The sequence below is a fragment of the Gopherus evgoodei genome, chromosome 3 (genome assembly GCF_007399415.2).
Source record: "Gopherus evgoodei ecotype Sinaloan lineage chromosome 3, rGopEvg1_v1.p, whole genome shotgun sequence".
In the NCBI taxonomy this organism is placed as follows: Eukaryota; Metazoa; Chordata; order Testudines; family Testudinidae; genus Gopherus; species Gopherus evgoodei.
The window spans coordinates 223,867,694-223,887,710 of record NC_044324.1 but is presented as its reverse complement, the minus strand read 5'-3'; the positions used below and the strand labels follow the sequence as shown (position 1 = coordinate 223,887,710).

The window sequence follows — 20,017 nt, the reverse complement described above, 5'->3', positions numbered from 1 at the left end:
GTCTGGTGGTTCTTTCAGAAGTTTACAACTGAACATTGACATAGTACAGTTTTGAAACTTCACTATGCAGAAGAAAAGTGCTGCTTTTAACCACTTCGTTTAAATGAAACAAGCACAGAGAGAATTTCCTTACCTTGTCAAATCTTTTTTTAATTTATTGTTTTAGCAGTTTAACACAGAACTGTACTGTATTTGTTTGTGGGTTTGGGGGTTTTTGGTCTCTGCTGCTTCCTGATTGCATACTTCCGCTTTCAAATAAAGTGTGTGGTTGCCTGGTCAACTCGTAACTCTGAGATTCTCTGCATTTCAAAATATGTGGGGAATACATATCCCTTTGTGCATCTCTGTCACCCCCCAGTTCCTAATGGGTGCTGTATTAACCTTTTACTTCCACCAAAATGCCCCTCTGCTCCCGTCCATGTGTGGGGGGTGAACACCACAAATTACTATGTGTCTTAATCAAATAAAGCCCATTGTATCAATAAAGCAGGTATACTTTTGGCCGGCTAGCATTGCAGCACAATTTTGAAAAGCTGTCATTTGTACCTCACTTTTGTGTGTGTGTGTGTCCTTTCTACAGCTTTATAACATTGCTGCACCATCTCGGAGTTTCCGTGACTACAAAGTACAGTTTGTTCCATTTCACAGAGACCTCGGTTACAGGCATAAGTACATATACAGGAGTCCAGAACTACCTCGAATACTGCGGTAATACACAGGATCATGTTAAATGTATTAAATCGGCATCATTACTGAAGTGTCACAGTGAGTAGGGAACAGATGGATGAAGCTTGTTAGATCCAGGCTGCTCTGGCTGACTTGCAATATGGAACCTGTTCTAGCTATAGACAGTCTGTGGTCGATATTTGCTGGGATCCATGTTTAGTTTTGCCCACCACACAAAGTTTTGTGAGTATGAATGAATCCAAACACACAGAATGCTAGAAACCTTTATAATACTTGCCATTTACTAATTTTCATCTTCAAAGTAATATGTAAATATTCCTCATAACCTTGGCTATGTTCCCAAAATATAGACTCCAAAAATCAACTTGCAAATCTATGGGTGTATCACTGATAACTGTGTATTGTATGTGTAGCTATGTGAAGAGATGGAGAACTTGTATTGCTCTCATTATGCATTGGGGGAACGGAGTCAGAGCTGTGAAGTGACTGGCTGTCAGTGTATGAACCTGGTTTAGAAATCAGGAGTTCATGATTCCCACTCCTGCACTCAGCCCACCAGCCACCTCTGTCCCAGACCCTTCCTGTAGGGTCTCCAAGGGCTTGTCTACACTTACTGGAGGAGTCACACTGTGGTGCTCGATCGCTCGGCAGTCGATTTAGCAGGAAGTATTGCTGAATTGAGCACCGATGGCTCTCCTGTACTCCACTGGATCGAGAGGAGTAAGGGGAGTCGACAGGAGAGCATCTCCTGTCGCATAGTGTGGGCTCCACGGTAAGTAGATCTTAGCTGTGTCAATTTGACTTAACAATATTCATGTAACTCAAATTACGTAGCTTAGATCGACTTTTTCCCCTTTAGTGTAGACAAGGCCCAAGGCAGATTTTTCAAAGCTGGGCATCTAAAGGTGGGCACCTAAATCCATACAGTCCCCTGCACAATGGCCTGACTTTGAGGTTTTGAACACCCCCCACGCCTGTTGACTTTAATGGAGCTGCAGGTGGCCAGTACCTTGGAAAATCAGACCACTCCTTTGGGTGCCTGCATTTAGACCCCAAGTTCAAAGGTTTTCGCTTGCGTCTATTTGTGGATGAGACTAAGGTTTAAACTCTGCCTCCCCTGCAAAGGCACTTGATGGGGAGGGCTGGTAGCTCCCCCACCCTCCCCAGGTTACCTCTGGGTTCAGCCCACCATAATATGGCTGTGGGTGCTCCGGCAGGGCTGTTTGTGCTTGCTAGCTACAGACGACATAACACTGGTAAATCATTATCTTGGGTTTAGGCTGCATATATGCGACATAAACCACTATGGACAAGCTTGCAGTAGCTGTAGTTCTTCGAGTGATTGTGCATGTGCATCCATTGTAGGTGTTCGTGCCCTCCAGTGCACGATTGTCGGAGAGTTTTCCCTTAGCAGTACCCATTGGGGCAGCAGGAGTGCACCCTGCTGCCTTGCTCACCACACACAGGCATAAAGGGCCGAGCCACCTGACACTCCTAAGTTCCTTCCTACCCTCTGTGATGGTTGTTGGAGGGCTCCCTGTCCTTGCTTCTGCAAGTCTTTAGTCAAATCCTGTATCTAGTACCTGTCTAGTTAGTGTGGTGTATTGGTGAGTTACCTGATTGACTAGTTAAAGTAGTTTTGGTGTTTGTGTGGCTCTGGTACCAGCTCTCAGTCCCGGACCTGGCACTGGAGATATGCCACACTTTCCAGGTTTCAGGCCCTGCCACTCTTATGGTGAGGCAGTGCCCAGTAGTGATCCTCACCCCAGCTGCCTCAAGTGCTTGGGGGAGGCTTGTGAGCGATAAATGTCATTTGTAAGGGTTTTAAACCTTGTTCTAAACAAGACAGGATAGCCACGTTAAAATATCTGCTGCTGGAATTGGTGCTGCTTCCTCCATCTGAGCCATCTGCCTTGGTCTGGGTACCGAGCACCAGCATGTACCTCTGGTGGTGCTGTTACCGAGAGGCAGATCGGTGTCACCGGTACCGAAGAAGAGACATTGGAAATCAGACTCGGTACCAGACTGTTGAAAGAGGTGAAGAAGTCGAGCTGTTCTAAAGACCCAGCAGGGCGTTGAGAGAGGAAGTACTCTGCAGAGCACAGCACTAAACAGGGGAGTTCATTGACTCCAGAGCCAGTGCAGGGCTGTCAGGACCAGCTCCTGAAGCATCTTTCCTGGTATCTCCTCATGCCCCAGTACCATCTACTCCTGAGGTGTTTGAGGCTGCAAGAGAGTTGTTAAAGCTCTTGGAGTCACCCAGTACCGGCATCCAAATACTGTCATCAGCATCTTTCCCCTCTGCACCAGGCAGTTCCATGGATTCGGCCAACAGGGTACCAATTAATGTGGTGCTGTCTAGGGGGAAGCCACAAATTCTGGCTCCCCTTTCTTCAGAGTCTGAACCTTCCTCACCAGTCCCTTACAGATGCAGCATCACCGTGCTCACAAGAAGAGGCTTCTGCTTCATCAGACTCTGAAGTGGGCTCCTGTGTGTCCAACCTGTGCGGTCTTGTCATCAGGAGTATGTTAGCTGCCTGCTTTTGTTTCAGTCTCAGTACCAGGAAGTGGCTGATACTGATTGCCCGGGTGTGGCCCCGTCAGCACTAGTTTTCACAGTCAGTCTGCCATTCTCACTCCTGATTTACACAGACCTAATTTCACAGACTTGCAGCTGCCTCCTCCATCCTAATCTTCAGGCCCTTCACCTGACAGCCTGGATGCTTCCTGGTTAGCATCGGCAGGGGAGTCCTGTTCTAGAGCAGTGCAGGAGGTGCTACTGAATTTTAGAAAACCATCAACTAGGACAATTTGCCTTGCCAAGTGGAAGAGGTTTTCCATCTGGCCAAGGCTGAAAAGGGTTTCCCCATATTCCAGCACATGCTGAATAGAAGCAAGAATATCTTCTGTATGGTGGGCTGTTTAGCTCAGTCAGGGTATCCCTAGTGGTTATATCAGCATTTCATTCACCCTAGGATACCTGCTTCCAACCCAATAGCCATAAGACTTTAATGAAAGTAGCATTTCTAGTAACCACTACATCAGTCAAGAGAGGGGGGATGTTGAGGGCACTAGTATCAGAACCTCCATATATGTTTTTTTTTATATAGATAAAATCTACCTTGATCCTCCCCATCCAAATTTTCTTATGCAAGTGGGATTCACTTTTTATGTCAGCCAAGCAATTTTCCTACAGATCTTTTTCCCAGATCCTCATGGTAGTAAAGGAGAGGAGAGACTTCCCACTGTAGACATCAGAAGACTTCAGCGTTTTATCTGGAATGGACTATATATTTCATGTCTTCATTTCAATTGTTCATTGCATTTGCGGACAGAGTGAAGGGCAGGTGTGTTTCCACACAAAGGATTTTGACATCAGGTTTTATTCACCTGTTACCAGCTGGCTAACGTGAATCCGCTGGGTAGAGCACTGAGTCCTTCAGGTAGATTCGAAGCAACCTCTGTGTATTTCTGGCTCATAAGCCATATTAGACATTTGAAAAGCAGCAATCTGGTCATCCTGTCACATTTGCCCCCCACTACACCCTCTCTCAACAGTCTAGAGACAAAGTTAAGCTTGGATGAGTGGTCCTCCAGCCCCTGTTCAAATAGACTCCAAACCCATCTCCAATTGGGACTGCTTGTGGGTCACCTACAATGGAATTGATATGTGCGATTACTCCAAGAACTAAAAAGGGTTACTAACCTGTCCATAACTGTTGCTCTTTGAGATGTGCTGCACATGTCCATTCTACAACCCCTCTCCTTCCCCTCTCTGTCACAGTCTTGCCCATAGGAAGGAACTTAGGGGAATCAGAGCGGCTAGGCCCTTTATGCCTGCACATGGCGAGCAAGGCAGCTGTGAATGCTCCTACTTCCCAGTGGGTGCTGTAAGGGGAAAAAACTCTGACGCTGTGCAGTAAAGTGCAGACACCTAGAGTGCAATCGACATGTGCAACACAGCTAAAAGAACAACAGTTATGGACAGGTAGGGAACCATTTGTTCAGTGGAAATGCCAATGATGCCAATGTGTAGGGCATTTAAGGTGTCATCTCTGTTGCCCTGTGCCCAACTCCCTCTTAACTGTTGGGGCATTCATAGTCAGCAGTGACTATCACATTGGGAAATCAGGCTTCCAGAGCCAAAGAGTGAGCTTTACCCTGTAGAACTGTTCATGATATTTTATCAGCAGGTCAGATCATACAAAAGAGGGCAGATGCTCTTCTTGATAAACCTTGGGGGTTCCTGTTTGCTGTAACGGGAGAGCTGTGTGCTCCCTTTGAAGTCAATGCAAAGACTCCCTTTTGGGAATGTCTGCACGGCTCCGTGGAAGTGTCCGTAGTACAGCACAGCTTTAATCTAGCTACCACGTGCAACAATAGCAGTGAAGTTTATGGTGGCATGGGCTAACAACCAGCATACAAGCCCTCCAGGAAGCCTGGATACGTAGTCAGGCAGCCAGCCTGTGCTGATGCCCGTGCCACCCCATCTACACTGCTGCTGTTACCCGTGCTCGCTAGACTGAAGCTCTCCAAAGTATGCCTACCTATGCTACAATCACACCTTCACTGGCAGCATAGCCAGACGCTTTGATTTTAATGAGCTGTGCCTCAGACCTGAAAGGAGTGTGACCTGGTTTTGGAAAGTGGCAGAGTGGATTTGTCACTGTCCGTTTCTTGTTTTCTTTCGTAGGGAATTCCTGGGAAAATCTGAACATGCACATCATCACTGAAGACTGGCTGCTCAATAGCATTAAGGCTCTTCTTCTTTGTTCTTTTTCTTTGGGTCAGTCTGCCATTCTTTAGTGCCTGGCACTGGCTAAGCCGGGAAATCCTTCATTTGTCCTGATGCATCCATACCCTTGGAAACCCAGACTCCCGCATCGGTGTCTAAGACAGGAGGAGGGGAAAGAAATGAAGTTTTAACGTGGACAGAAAAACAAACCCATGCACCAGTGCAACCCATTCAAACTTGAGCACAACAAAGACCTACCAATGCAGCGTAATAATGAAAAGAACAGAGGTTCCTAGAGAACATGATTGGGACAAATGGCACTTCTTCTACATTTAAAAACAGCCCAACATTTTGGATCACAAATGGACCGTGATTTACCCACAGAATGGTGGCTGTGACCATCTTTAACTATTGCAGCTGTCTTGCTTCAGTTCCAGGGTCTTTCCTTTATAGAAAATATATATTTAGTTCATCATTTTCTCTCAATAGTTCTAATCAGGAAAGAGCTGAAGATCATGGGGAATATTGATGCTTTATTGAAATCAGTTAACCTTTAATTTGATGTGTACTGCAAAAGCGTAAGGGTACTGGCAAGACAGACACATTTTGAAATAAAAAGGATGTTTTTAAAGACATAAGACACATTTAATGTGATGGGGATGTTGTAACACTTTTCCATTCTCTCCCCAATGTCCTTTCTAAGTATCATTCCTGCTCCATCCATGCACACCTCTGGAGTGTTCCTTTCCCCCTTCCCATATACCTTTGGTAGGAGTACTGGTATCTTGAGTGACTTCAACAGATGGGATTTTATTTTAGGGAAAGTTTTTTTTTTAAAATTATTGTCTGAGCTTCCCCCCTCTCTGAATCATATGGGCCTAGAATATGTAGGAATTTATTTAAACAATAAATGTCTTCCATTCTTCTTCAATTATAAAGAGACACAAGCACTTTCTCGGGGATGAGAGGACAACGATCCTTAAGAAACGTGCGTTTTTTTCCTCCTCAGGCTCTCATACACGTTTTAGCTCCGGTCGTCAGGCACAAAGCGAGAGGTGAACTTCTCAGTTCCTTAGGCAGAGCAATTCCTGCACAGCTAAAAGCAAGCAGCAGTAGATAACCTGTGGTTCTGGTTTTTCCTTTACCCCCCACACCGTTTTCCATGCCTTGGGCAAAGACTCAGCTCTCCTGTTCACACGGAGTACACCTAGTTCATCTGTGGCCTCAGTCCCTCTTTCCTCATAGCAACGTGTGCTACCCTGGATGGGTGGCTGGCTGGGGCTGGTTCAGGCCATCCTGGGAGGCTGTAGATTCAGAGGTCCCCACTCCACTGGAGGAGATGCTCAGTGGAAGCTTCCTCCTTGTACAGCAGGAGGTGATGCACAAGCTGCTCTGTGGTGGAAAGTTGGGCTGCTGGCTGTGCATCCCTTTATCATGACCCTTAGTGAGGCACATCACAGGTGTCCCTGTTCTGCTGTGCCTCCTTCCCGGACCCCACAAAACAATTCCTGGTGCAGGACACGCACCTCCTCTCTCACACCACCATCCCCACTAGCATGTGGGTGGGAGAATGTCACATACTGGACAATGGGAACTGTAGCTGGAGAACCCAGTAAGCTGGGGCTCTTCAGGGTACTCTAGACTGGTCTGAACTGGTCCTAACAAATCATTCCACATAATACTCGGTGTAATAGTTTAGGTCCTTGTGTTCAGAGGTGAACCTTACAGCCTGAAAGGGTCTGTTCTCTTACGCAGTTGTATAAGGCGTAGTGTAACCTGTTCAGCATGCATCCAAGTTATAGCTACAGGCTCATAATAGTTACAAAGCGGACAGTAGATTGTCTGCTGTAGTGTGGTTATACTAAGGTTTTGACCCATGACACTTCTGAGCTAACTGTCACACTTAAATTCTGTTTTATGCACTTATTGCACTGACAGGACAGAAACAGTATTTGGCTCTTTGCAGTTCAGTCTCTACATTCCATCTAATGCTGCTGCTGCTGTCATCTGACTCACGTTAAAGTATAAACTGCAATGAAAATGTTGACTCTCTTCCCATGTGACACAGATTCGATTCCAAAGCATGAACCAGTGCAGTTTATTTCAACATACGTTCCAGTTAATGAGGCCAGTAATGTGCACTAAGATTGAAATGTTTATCTAAAAGTGTGTAGCTTTAATAAAACGATTGACTTCTGAGCACTCCATGGACTTGTCTTGTTTTTATCTTTGAAGAAAGGAGAGCGCACAGCTTGAGGCAGAATTTAATGCCTGCCTTGGAGTTGGCAAACCTCAGATCCATCAGTGTGAGTTTCCAAGCAAAAACTGTACAGCGAAGCGTCTGAGCTACTCCTGGGGGTCTCAGACATGTTCTTTGCTTCTGAAGGTACTTGGTGCTCCGCTGATGATAAATAGTGCTGGAGCTATCGAATGGGCTATGCCAGCTGTTCTCCATGGGGTGGGGGGGGAGACACGTCACAACACCACCTTTTCACAGGCTTGGTGGCCTCTCAGGTGAGGTTCCTGGTGTATGAACAAAGGGGGAGAAGTGCTAGGCTGTGCCAATGAATGTCATAGGGGGTAAAAGAGGGGCTGTGATGGCTTACGCAACAACCTGTAATTATACAATGCATGTGTAGCAGAAGTTAATATACCACCACCTGCGGGCACAATACTTCTCCACTGACCCTAGTTCCTGCTCTCGCCACGGTTCTGTGGTTCTAGGCCCTGGTAAATGAGTGTGGGGTAGGGATGAGAGGGAGGGTGGCACTCCTCTGGCCGGCAGTCTTTGGCCAAAGCCGACAGCATAGACATGAAGGCCAGCGGGACCAAAGCAAGCACTGAGGGGCCTGTGTTGGTGAAGGGGTGAGAACTCTTGGCATTAGCTGTCTGGCCGGGAGGGAACTTTTGGGCTTGGTGGGGCTTTGGTCTCCACCCCTCCCTGGGACCCACTGTGACCACACTTATTCCTTGGGGTGGATCTGGATCTCTGGTCTCCTGAGTGACTTTCAGCTTTAACAGCTTCTATCATGTTTCTTGCCTATTGCTATAGCACATTATTCTTAATATCCTAAGAACACAGTAGGAAGGAGGCCAGCCTCCATGCAGAGCTGTTTTCCATATTGCCTTGCAGGTGCTTTGCTGCAGGAGTGGCATGGCTTAATTAACACCCTGCTGAATTCCCAGCCTGCTGGGGGTTGCTGAGCTTGTCACTAGTCTGTGTTAGCACCAGAGCTTGTTAAATCATGTCATTGGCATACCAGAGATGTGGTGAATTGCCAGAAATGGCTTCTGCAGGGTGCCATGCTAAAGGGGGTGGGTGGGAAGCAGCATCATGGGTGGCTTAATTTGCTGAGCCTAGTCAATTTCTGAGGTTTATTTTATTGTGAGGCTAGCAGTACTAGAGACCAAGGATTTGAACAAAAACCAGCTGGGCATTACAATTGTTTTATCAGTTTCCAATGCACAGGTGAGGAACACTGATTTACTACACAGAGTAATAGCCATACTTCGTGCCAACATGTTGAAACAATGCACTAAATCTATTTGCATGTCCCGTTAGAGGCAGATACAGAAGCAACTGGGCTGCTCAAAGTTCAAAACCTTCCACTTTCCTGCTCAGTACAAGTTGATTTCTAAGATAGCAATTGTGTTCTGTTGTTACAGTTCAAATATCCCAGTTCATGGAACACAGCCTATGAAATGTCAGTAACACATGGACAATCCAGCAAGTACTCCTCCTCAAGCAGATCAATGCAAAACACAAAGGATATAGATCAGCAGCTGTATGCTGATGATATACGGTACATTCTTTAGCAGAAGTATTGTTGTGTATTCAAGAAATTTGACAGTGTTTAAAAATCCGGGAGACACAAGGTGAGTGAGATAATGCTATACAGAGCTCTTCAGGTCTTCTCCAGCCCGTGTCACCCAAAAGTTCATGTCTCTCACCCACAGCAGTTGATCCATTAAAAGTCATTATCTCACCGTCGCTCTCCACAATCCTGGGTCTAACACGGCTGCACCAACACGACGGTTAAAAATTGTTATGTGGACTTAAGGGTTGGTCTTTCTGATCATTTAAATAACAAGGCTGTACTTGATATCCATGCACACCTTTTCTGTACACAGGAAGCATATCCCCTTCCTAGCTGAGACGTGACAGGCTTAGTCTCTTACACATCTCTGTGCCCATGAGCAAAGGATGTTAACGCATCAATGCACACAGCAAAGCCAGGTGAGCCAGGACTCCACTTCATTTCAAATGTGCTGTGGCAGATGATATTTCCCAGCAATTCTGTATTTGGCTGTCAGCTCCTGGGCCAAGATCCTCACTCTTAGCCTCCTAGTGTCTGTGCTTTGCCTGACTCCACTTAGGAAATGCACAGGTGGGAGGCTGGGTGAGGATAATGAAATCATCGTATCAGACCACTCGGTGCTGATGGGCTTGCTCTGTGTGAGCTGGGCCGAGGGACACCATGCAGGAATCTGTCCCTTCCACTTCTAGGAGCTTCAAGCTCCAGCCACATAGGGGCAGTGACTAAGCCTAGCTGTGGCTGGTAGGCCCTATGGGGCCCTGGGATGTTAATGCTCAGGCCCTTCCAGGCTCCTGCCCTGGGCTGTGGAGGCCCCTGGCCATAGATCCTGTCTGTACCTTTCCAGGCCTTTTCCCCATCAGACGCTGGGGGCATCTGCCATGGGCTACATGGTCCTGGCCCGTAGCTCTGTGTGCAGACTGAAGGGTTATGGGGGTAGTGACTTGCCTGCTAGCTGATGGGCTGGTCAGTAGCCAATGCCCCAGGGCGGGCGATGGCGCTTTCTGGGGCTAGGTCACACAGACAGCTTAGCCTGACAGGTAGAAAAGGGGATGGAGCAGTTCTGTGTAGGAAGGGGTCAGTGTGACCAGCGAGGGCCCATGGCCAGCACAGTAAATGCAGGGCCCTTTGTCAGAGGGAAACTGATGGTTAGTCTTTGTCCCTGACTGCAGGGCCCACAACTGTACCAACAATAAAAACAGGTGTTGGGTTCAGGCTGGCCTGGGCAGGGGGGAAGCTCTAAGCTGACGGGCTCCTCTTTCCCCTGTGCATGGTGGATGGCACAAGGCCATGTGCAGGATCCACATGCTTCAGAAATACAGCGCCCTGCTCTCAAACAAGCACAGTGTTTACAAGTATTTCTTCAGGAAACATTGAGCCCTTTCATGAGCATGAGCCTCGGATGCATTACAAAGCACAAGCCAGGCTCAGCTGTGAACTGGCAGCTGCAGGGGGCTTGACCTCACTAAACCAAAATTCTATAGGAAGCATTTCCACAGGTTTGCAGTGTCCTGTACATCTCCCTGCTCAGTGGGTAGAGCGGTTCTGCGTTCCCCCATGGTAGATGAGGGCTAATACAATCTCTCATGCCTTCATAACAGCTCTACATACACCACTTGGAGAGGTTATGGGTCCCTAAGGCACCATCTTGTGCTTGGAGGCACCGCCATATTGAATTGCTGTCCGCAAGCTGCTTTTTAATTCAAATTAGGTGCCCTCTTTAGTGCAACTCCCAAAACCCCTGGCCCCCACTTGGTGAGGAAAGAGGCTGGTTTCAATCTTGGCTGAAGTCCATTAGCTGCCAATTTTCAGCATGAATCTCACACATCCCACCCTCCAGCTCACCCAGGGCTGCTAGATGCAGACGCAACCAGCCGGTTAGGGCTCAGGTGGGCTCTGAAAGCCCCTGCTGGGCTCACACAGAGTTGGGCAGCTCTGGCTGCAAGGTTCCTGCTTGGCAGTTTAAATATAATTTTGTGATAATTAAAACAGGCCGGCTGGATAGTGGAGTTTAATCCTACTTCAACCAATGCAGCAAAACTAGCCCCCTCACTAGGGTGGAGTCATTTACCTTTAGCCATAAAACATTAATAGGGAAAAAGAGGTGTTTTGGCTCCACTCCCGCTTCACGTAACCAGTGTCCCAGCTCTGACCATGGCTGGAAGGTGTAAGAACCTGGGTGAGGTCCCTAGCAGTGACTGGCAGGGTGGGAGGTATGGGCAGGCTCAGACCATGCTGGCAGATCACGTGAGCAGGGTGTTCAGCGATCACCCAGTCTACAGACACTAGAGCAGCCTTTCTACGGAAGGGGGAAACGAGACTTTCGCTAAGTGCTTGGCCTAGCATGGGATGTAACTGCAGGAAGCCTATGCAGCCATTAGCTCACTCAACACGGTACAGGACATGCAAGGTGGCTAAACGAGTAACACACAGAATAGCTTCAGTTCTAAGCAGGTTTCCTGCTCCTTCTGTTTTACTTTACTTGTTTTCACACACAAGGCTTTGGCCAACATCTCCCCCTGTGCTCTTATTAAAAGCACCCTCTTCTCCCTGGCGAATGCCCTGGTTTATAGATTCCAAACCCTCAACTGGTGTAAGTTCATCTGTGCAAATCTAGCTGGAAACCAGAAGCACCTTAAGCCTGGATCAACCAGACACACATTTAGTGCCTAGCTTATTCCCTGGGGACATTAGGTGGGGGGATCTTTACAGCTGATGGCTCCACACCCCAGATCTCTCTGGCATACTCGGTGATCGTCCTGTCACTGGAAAACTTCCCCGAGGAAGCAATGTTCTTGATGACCTTCTTAGTCCACTCTCTTGGCTTCTGTAACAAAGACGAAAAGGCAACATGAAACCTCCTGGGTCACAGCTTCTGGAGTGTGACTTACAACAGAGTGAGCGCTTCTGGGCCAGCCCCTCCCAGTCACTCTATGCTCCCTGTTGGAATAACAGCCCTGTACAGACTACCCCCCTCACTAGCATGGACTAGGGCAGAGCGTGGGGCAGGCAGCTCCTGTTTAACTCTCTGCTTGTGAAAACACAACCATACCTATTGCTTGCTGCAGCAGGATTCCTTACGCAACAGAACCGAGAACCGGAAAAGCCTGATAGGCCATCTAATCCAGCGCGTGGCCAATGCAGGGCTGTTCTCATGTACATTTACGAGCCTTCTGGCTGACAGATTGCTAATATCCAAGGGATGGGGTCTCCACCCCTTCACCTGGAGCAGACGGTGGTTAGGACAGCCCTGCACTAGACATTTTTACTGGGACTTTTTGCCAGAAGTTGGGAATGGGTGACAGGATGGATCACTTAACTGTTCTGATCATCCCTCTGGGGCACCTGGCATTGGCCATTGTCAGAAGACAGGATACTGGGCTGGATGGACCTTTGGTCTGACCCAGTGTGGCTGTTCTTATGTACAAGTTTTGGTGACATTTCTAAGACAGCAAAAGCCCTAGTGTGGATGTAGTTATATTGGCACAAAAGGACTTGAGCTGGCTTATTTCACTTGCTGAACCAGTGTGCGCTCGCCTGCCACACGCTGTCTCTCTCCTAGGAGGGTTTGCCAGCAGGGCTATGCCGGTTTAGCTTTGCCAGCAAACCCATGAGTGGAGATGAGTCTTCGCGTTTGACCATCCAGCCGTTGGCTGCACCACGGGGTTATCTTACCCTGTACAGCTGGTCAACACGGCCTTGGCACTCCATGTAGGCCTGGTAGTCAGCAAACACTTTAAATCTGAAACCAGGGCAGAGGGGAGTGAGATGCTGAACTCAAGCTTCAGGCAGCTGCTCAGATCAATGCAAAGGATCAGTGTGAACAATTCGTGCTGCCGGAGGTTTCGCGCAGGAAATGTGCCGCTTGGTTTCTCCAGCGTTAGGGGCTGACGCAGGAAGCCGACACAGCCCTGAGCTGCTGAAGGAGCCTATGCGGCTATCACAGACTGAAGGAAACTGCTGCTGGTTCTTGGCTCTTGTTTCCCCTGTGCATTTTGGGAGTGGCAGAGAGGTGAATCCCTGGCGTTAGGCCAGAGACGATCTGCAGGGGAGCGCCAGTACCAGGCGAAGCCCCAGGTCCGTGGGTGGAGAAGGGGGGTATTTGGCTGCAGGCCCAGCGGGGCCCCTGGAGCGAGTTACTGCATGCTGGCAGCAGGGAGGGATTCCAGGGCAGCACGGCTCAGAGAAGCCCAAGGCTGTGCCATGGGTGCAGGGGCAGAAATGCTGGCCAGAGAGGCAGAGATCCTCCACATCAGCAGCTTTTCCTTTAGAGAACCACTAGGAATCCAGGGCTGCCCCCTGCTCTCTTCCAGGGTGGGGGGAACCAGCCCTTCCCCCTCAAAGCCATCCTGGCTGGAAGGAGGAGAAGGAAACTGGCTTGAGATTCATGGCGTTTTACCCTCCCCCAGGTGGCAGTAACGCAGGCACAGGAGGGTGGGGCCCTGGCCAAAGGTGGGAAGCAGCCTGGGCCACAGCACCAGGCTTACAAGTGCCAGGAAGGCCTCGGCTGGGGGATTCCTTCGCCTGGAGTCCATGTTGCTCTCCAGCCTCACGGTGCCGGCTCTTTCTTCCCCGAAGTCATTGGGGTGTAGGGAACGCTGGGGTGGGGGTGAGCGAGGCCCCGCCCAGGACAGGCCCTTAACAAGAGGCGACCTGCGTCAGCATGAGAAGGGGACCAGTGGATGAAACCGACGTGCACTGGGCCCGGTGTTATGCTGGCCATGGCTGCTGCACACTAGCGCTGGGTACAAGGGCCAGCCGCTGCCCTGGGCTGGGATTCAAAGGTCGGAGCGTGGGGGCATCACTCCGGAGCAGCATGAAGTCCAGCCCACTCGGCACCGTGAATGGGGCCATCATGGGAAGGGGACCGGGGCTTTCACAAAGGGGCAGGTTGGACCTGGTCCCACGTCCTTAACTGGACTCCAGCTTTCATGGCCACCCAACTACACCTCCCCAGGATGGAGATGGATGGGGCATATTGCACCAGAGGGTCCCAGAGCTCTGTATTTCAGGTCTCATCCAAAGGCCATTGAGCCCAATGGTGAATCTTCCCATTGGCTTCAATGGACGAGGTCCACCATGAGGAGCATTCAGGATCACAGGGGCTTCCACGCCAGATAGGAACGAAGGACCAAGTTCACTGGCTCTTACCTGTCGTGGTTCATCAACATATTGACAACATCCCGGAAGCAGCCAGGGTCTTTAGGCGAGAAGAAGCCGCTGCTGAGCTGGTCGACGGCTTGTCTCAGCTCTGGAATGCGCTCGTAGTATTCCCGAGCATTGTACCTACACAGGAGAGATGTGCACGCTGCAGCCGGCTCTGTGCGGGGCGTATCCTCAAGTTTGCTGGAGCAGGGTTCAGCGGCTGAGGACCTGTCTCCGTTCACGTGTCCAGGCTTCCTTCCGCCGGCAAGGGTGGGAATTTAAGAGCTACTTAAGCAGACCCGGCCTCTCTGCTGGCCCGGATCTGCTGGGCTCCGCGACACAAGGGGACTGCGTGTGGAGTTGGTTTGATTTTTCAACACATCAAAAGTGAAAACTGGTGCTACAGCTCAGATCCGCTGCAGCCACGTACCCCGGTGGCCACCGCTGCTTCCCAGGAATGGTCAGGACTGGGGCTCGTTCCCCAGCGCTATGTGGGGGTGGGGGAAGTCTCACCTGGCAACCTCTGCTAGTTGCTCCTTGGCATGGTTATGCAACACAGCAGACGCATGACGGACAGTGCCCGGGACCAGGCCCCAGTGCCCCTCCCCCTCCCTGCCAGGGCCAGAACGCCACACAGGGGCATGAGCGACGTTCCATGAGTCCCTGGCTCTGAATCCAGCCAGAGCTGTTCCTGGCAGCCATTCCTGCTCCACTCCTGAACGCTGACTCGGACCCAGACCCCATCTCCTTCCCGCACGTGGTTGCACCTACTTTGCACTCTCCCCTTTACACGCAACAGCTCACGTCCTTCCCCCAGCTCCCGCTCTGGCCCACGTCCAGCTCGCCCGGTAACGCACGGGGCGATGGGGTATGCGCTAAGGATGCTCTGGCAGGGGGCAGCCTGGGTCTCCTGCGACGCTGTTCTACAAACCCTCGCTTGTCCAGCGCCTCCACGTCCTCCACCTGCATGCCAAAGATGAACAGATTCTCCTTGCCGGCTTCCTCCACCATCTCCACGTTGGCCCCGTCCATTGTCCCGATGGTGAGGGCACCGTTCAGCATGAACTTCATGTTCCCCGTGCCCGAGGCCTCGGTGCCGGCCGTGGAGATCTGCTGGGACAGATCGGCCGCGGGAATCACTGTGGGTAGGGGGGGAAAGGAGGCAGTTAACAGGCCTCTGTTCTTTACCCATCGGCCCAGCTCTTAGAGGAGCCAGCACCGCGACTCCAACACACCCCCGCCCAGCTGCTGGCACGGCAGCTCCTGGGGCCTGCTCAGTCCCCAGCGGCTCCACTGGCCCCAGGGACGGACAGAACGCAGGGTTCTCAAGCTCAGGACTTGGCAGAGGGAGGCACAAAGTCGCCTCTGCAGCCCAGACCCAGAGCTCCCCGGCCGCAGCTGAGGGGCTGGGCCGTCACCTGCAGTCAAGCTCTCCCAGTCACTCAGCACACGCCCCCATCCTCACCCCACTCCCAGGAGCCGCTATCACCAGCCAGAAGCGCTGCACCCCAGGGACGTGTCCGCCCCTGGCAGAAGCGCCACTGACAACCCCTCCCTGGAGCTAGCAGCTCTGCCGAGCTCTTCCCAATGGGCGCCAGGAAACCAGGATCCAGCCTGGTCCTTCCTCACAAGAGTCTGGGGTAAAGTGCAACAGGAAAATAACGCGGCTGGGGAGCCGAAGGTGAATCCATGGCCGGGCACCGAGGACACGGGCAGCCGGCTGCTCTGAGCAACCCCAGCGCCTGCTGCATCAGAACAGGAGACGCCAGAGCGGCGCTACCCATGGGCACATGCTCCTGGTTCAGGGCTGCCTGGCCCAAGGTTTAAGGGGGCCGGGACATTCAAACACCCTACAGGTCAGCCTGCCTGGAACACAGGGCACATTTCCACGACAACGCACAGCCAGAGCTCCATGTCCGTTTGAACTCACAAGGTCTCGGACATGTGGCTCCGGTTCGGCCAGGATGGGAAGCACACAGATACCGCCCTCGGGGCTGCTTTCAGCTGGATCTCACACCTCATGCGGAGGCACCTCGCCTCCCGCTAACACGAACAGACACATGGGAATCCAACAACAAAGAGCTACACGGGCTGCACCCTCGTGGTGAGCTCCGTTCTGCCTGTGCAGCTTCCCTGGTACTTATGGCTGGAGCCCCCCACACTTTGAAATCCTGGAACAGGGAATGCTGGGAAAGCTCCAAAGGGAGGTTTAAATGGAGAGCCACATCCCTGTGCCCTGCTCTGGCCAGATCCTCCCCACCCCCGTCCGCTCCTGCATTCCCCTTGCTCCGTATTTCTCCGTCTCCCCCTTACTGCCAGCACTGCCCTTAGTGAAAGTGGCTCATGGTTTCCCTTACCAACTGCACAGTCACTGCCAACTCACAGCATCCACGCAGGCCACCCCCTCTGCTGTCTTACCTTTCTCAGCAAAGGACACCCTGTAGTTCTCCAAGAAGATGACTTTGAGTCTATCTCCTATATAGGGATCATTATTGACAACATCCCCGATGGACGTGATCAGTTTGATAATCATTTTGGCCATGTGGTAGCCGGGAGCTGCCTGCAGAGGGAGATGGAGACACAGAAAAAGTTAAATAAAGAAATGCACGGTGAGGCGAAAAGGAGAGACCCCCATGGGTGCTGGAACAACGTGCGTAGTGGGGGTGCTGAGAGCCATTGAACCAAACCCTGGATATGATGGAGAACATTTCAAGCCAGGGAATGCGGCAGCCCCCAGCACCCCGAGTTCCAGCCCCTCTGGCGATTCCAATCAAAACGGACGTTATCAAGGGGAATAGCCTAGGTGGGGTTCCTGGAATGGTAGGTGCACATGGGAAGTGAGCTTGATCTGTTATCTTCAAACAGTTTTTCAACAAGGTGGTGCAAGACCAATAGAGTTTGGGAGCCCAGGTCTTACGCTATTCACAAGGGCAGGGCAGTGAAAATTCTTACCTTCATTCAAGAGCCCGGGGCCCTGCAGGCTTACATGGGGCACAACGCTTACATGTGGTTTTAAAAACGATATGCCAAGGGCTGTGTATTCTGAGAGAAGCAGACACCACAAGCGGCCGCTGCAATCGCTCCCAAAGAGAAGACAACTACTGACTGGCAGCAGTCTCCAAGAGCAGAGCTGAGCAGAGACAGAAGAAAGGCTCTTTCAAACCAAGCATCAGCTCTGGCGCCAGTGCTGGGACACAGAGAGCTCTCAACGGCAGTAAGATGATGCGGATGCGGCCACGGTGGAGTGAACATCCAAAGCCCACTGGAGTCCTGCAAAGATCCCCAGTGGCGGCCACAGGCGTTGATTCTTTGTCCCCAGGCCAATCCCTTCCCCACTGGGCTCCCTCTGCCAGGCCTCTGCCTTCATCTCCATGCTCTCCCTCAATGTCTGCTCAGCGCTAAGAACGGGGGGCGGAGCCTGTCTTTACCGAGCGGAAGCCAGACGGCCAGCAACACACGTGCTGACCAAGTCTCCCTCCAGCAGAAGGCAGAGATATGCACCCAATTCAGCATATCAAACGGTGCTGAAAAGGAAGAGTTAATGAAACGCCTCACCTTTCCTCCAATCATCACCGTCCTTGGCACAAAGGACTTTGATGGGTCTTTTCTCATGCCTGAAAGATGAAGAGGATAAAATTAGAGTAATTCAGGGGTGACGGTGCAGAGTAACAAAGATGTTCTTTGGCTGCAGTAGCGGCTGGAGGCACCAGTCATGAACAGGACCCCATCGTGCCTGGTGCTGTACAAATATGGAACGTGTGGTCACTGCCTTAAGGAGTTTATATTCTAAGTAAACAAAACTATAGACACCAGATCTGCATCTGCTTCTGTGCTAAACCTTCCAGTCATGACCACCTCAGAGCACCATCAGCATTTCCATGAAGACACAAGAATTGACACTGACCATCCGCTCCCAGAGCAGAAATTGGGCTCTGGTATTTCTGGGGCATAACATGACCATGGGGTTATACACCCCACGTTATCCAACAGTAATGTGGGTCTTTGGAAGTTAGGAAACCCATCTGCACTGAAAATACATATTTAGGAACCAAACATTGCTTGGGAAAGGATCAACAACAAGGCCAGAGGAGCAGAACTTTGTGAGACAAACCCAGTCCCTCCCCCCTTCCCCCCGCCACTGGACTGGCTCCTGGGGGCACAGTCCTCCATCCTGCGCCCAGAGGGCCCCTGAGTGCCAGTGAACCAGGCAGCCGCACGGAGAGGTGAGAGTGAGAGCCCAGCTCACGGTTGTAGAGGGTGATGACGTGCAGACAGTTGAGGAGCTGCCTCTTGTACTCGTGAATCCGCTTCACGTGCACGTCGAACATGGAGGACGGGTTGATTTTCACTTTGTACTTCTCCTCCAAGTAGGCTGAGAACTTGAGCTTGTTCTCCTGGGAAGGAAAATGGGGAGACAGCTGAGTACCCGTCTGACAGCTCATCTGTCACGGTGCAGCCAGTTGGAAAACAGCTCCTCTGGCAGATTCTCTCTCTGCCCGGTGAATATTTACCAAGTCCCTGCTCTGTCTGATTCACAGCAAGGCCTCAAACCTGGGTTTTCCCATGTGAGAGCCTCACCACCGGGCTGCTGGCGACACTGGGGTGGGTTTCTCTCTATCTCTCTCTCTTTCCCACAATTCCTTCCTGGACCTGCAGAGCCTTCCCAACAGAAGTTCCATTGAAACCGACACATTTCCAGGAAGAGTTTTGGTTTTCATGAATCGCCTTCTTCTGATAAAAAACATTCTGTTGAAAAATTGCTGACCAGCTCCAGTCACGAGTGCTCAGCACCGTGGGTTGGGGAGTGAGTGGTGAACTCCCACCCACCTGGGGATTCGTAGGACAGGTGTCTTCTACCCGCACACCAGACATCTGCAGCCAAAGCTAATGCCACTGATTGCTTGACAAGGGTGCAAATGTATGCTGTGTGCACCTGTCTGGAAATGTATGAGGAAATCCTTCTTCCTCACAGCTTGAAACAACACTCCAGGGAACCTCTGGGATGGGCAGCGCGGTAGACTGGGGACTGCAGTGCAAGAACAAGGGGACAGTCACTGAAATTGAAAGAGCCCAAATTTCAAACTGATCACTTGAAATACCTCTTCGCACAATGTACAATTAGCTTGTGGAATTCACTGCCACAAGGTATCATGAAGGCCCTGAGCTTAGCAGTATTAGAAATGGATCATTTATACAGATAACAAGAGTCAAACAAGTAAGGGTCAAAAAACCAAGTGTTTTGGAAGGGCTATAAACCTTCATGCTCCAGGGCACAAACCAACACCCAGCTGACGAGGGTCAGGAGGAAACTTTCCCTGGGGGCATGTTATCCCATAACTGCCGGGCTTTCTTGCACCTTCCTCTGGAGAAGCTGCGCCTGGCCACTGTCAAAGACAGGATGGGGTGGGCGAGATGGTCTGCTCCAGTTTGGCGATTCCCAAGTTCCTGCCCAGCCAGCTGTAAAAAGCTGGGGCCAGATGGAAGATGTAAGTTGAGCAAGGAAGAGAGAAGCCAAGAGGCAAGCAGGAGGAAGGAAAGGGCATAGAGGGGAGCGGAAAACAGAGGAGCAGCAAAGGCAGTATGAGAAGGAGGAAGAATGGGAGAAGAGGGGAAGACCAGATGAGCAGGGGTAGGA

At 50.8% G+C, this 20,017-nt stretch overlaps 2 protein-coding genes across 2 annotated transcripts in view; one reads left to right on the top strand and one right to left on the bottom strand.

The window, feature by feature from the left end:
- Positions 1–7,629, top strand: part of ABHD12 (abhydrolase domain containing 12) — a 62,077-nt gene extending 54,448 nt beyond the window's left edge. Inside the window, exons 12-13 of the mRNA XM_030558269.1 lie at positions 581–708; positions 5,381–7,629. Coding sequence (XP_030414129.1) covers positions 581–708; positions 5,381–5,420 — 168 coding nt within the window. The 3' untranslated portion in view covers positions 5,421–7,629. The remainder of the gene's footprint in view (positions 1–580; positions 709–5,380) is intronic.
- A 1,154-nt stretch (positions 7,630–8,783) lies between these two features.
- Positions 8,784–20,017, bottom strand: part of PYGB (glycogen phosphorylase B) — a 40,896-nt gene continuing 29,662 nt past the window's right edge. The window contains exons 14-20 of the mRNA XM_030558256.1: positions 18,629–18,776; positions 17,938–17,996; positions 16,801–16,942; positions 15,314–15,521; positions 14,389–14,523; positions 12,913–12,979; positions 8,784–12,064 (exon numbers count right to left, since the gene is read on the bottom strand). Of these exons, the coding sequence (XP_030414116.1) occupies positions 11,912–12,064; positions 12,913–12,979; positions 14,389–14,523; positions 15,314–15,521; positions 16,801–16,942; positions 17,938–17,996; positions 18,629–18,776 (912 nt within the window). The 3' untranslated portion in view covers positions 8,784–11,911. The remainder of the gene's footprint in view (positions 12,065–12,912; positions 12,980–14,388; positions 14,524–15,313; positions 15,522–16,800; positions 16,943–17,937; positions 17,997–18,628; positions 18,777–20,017) is intronic.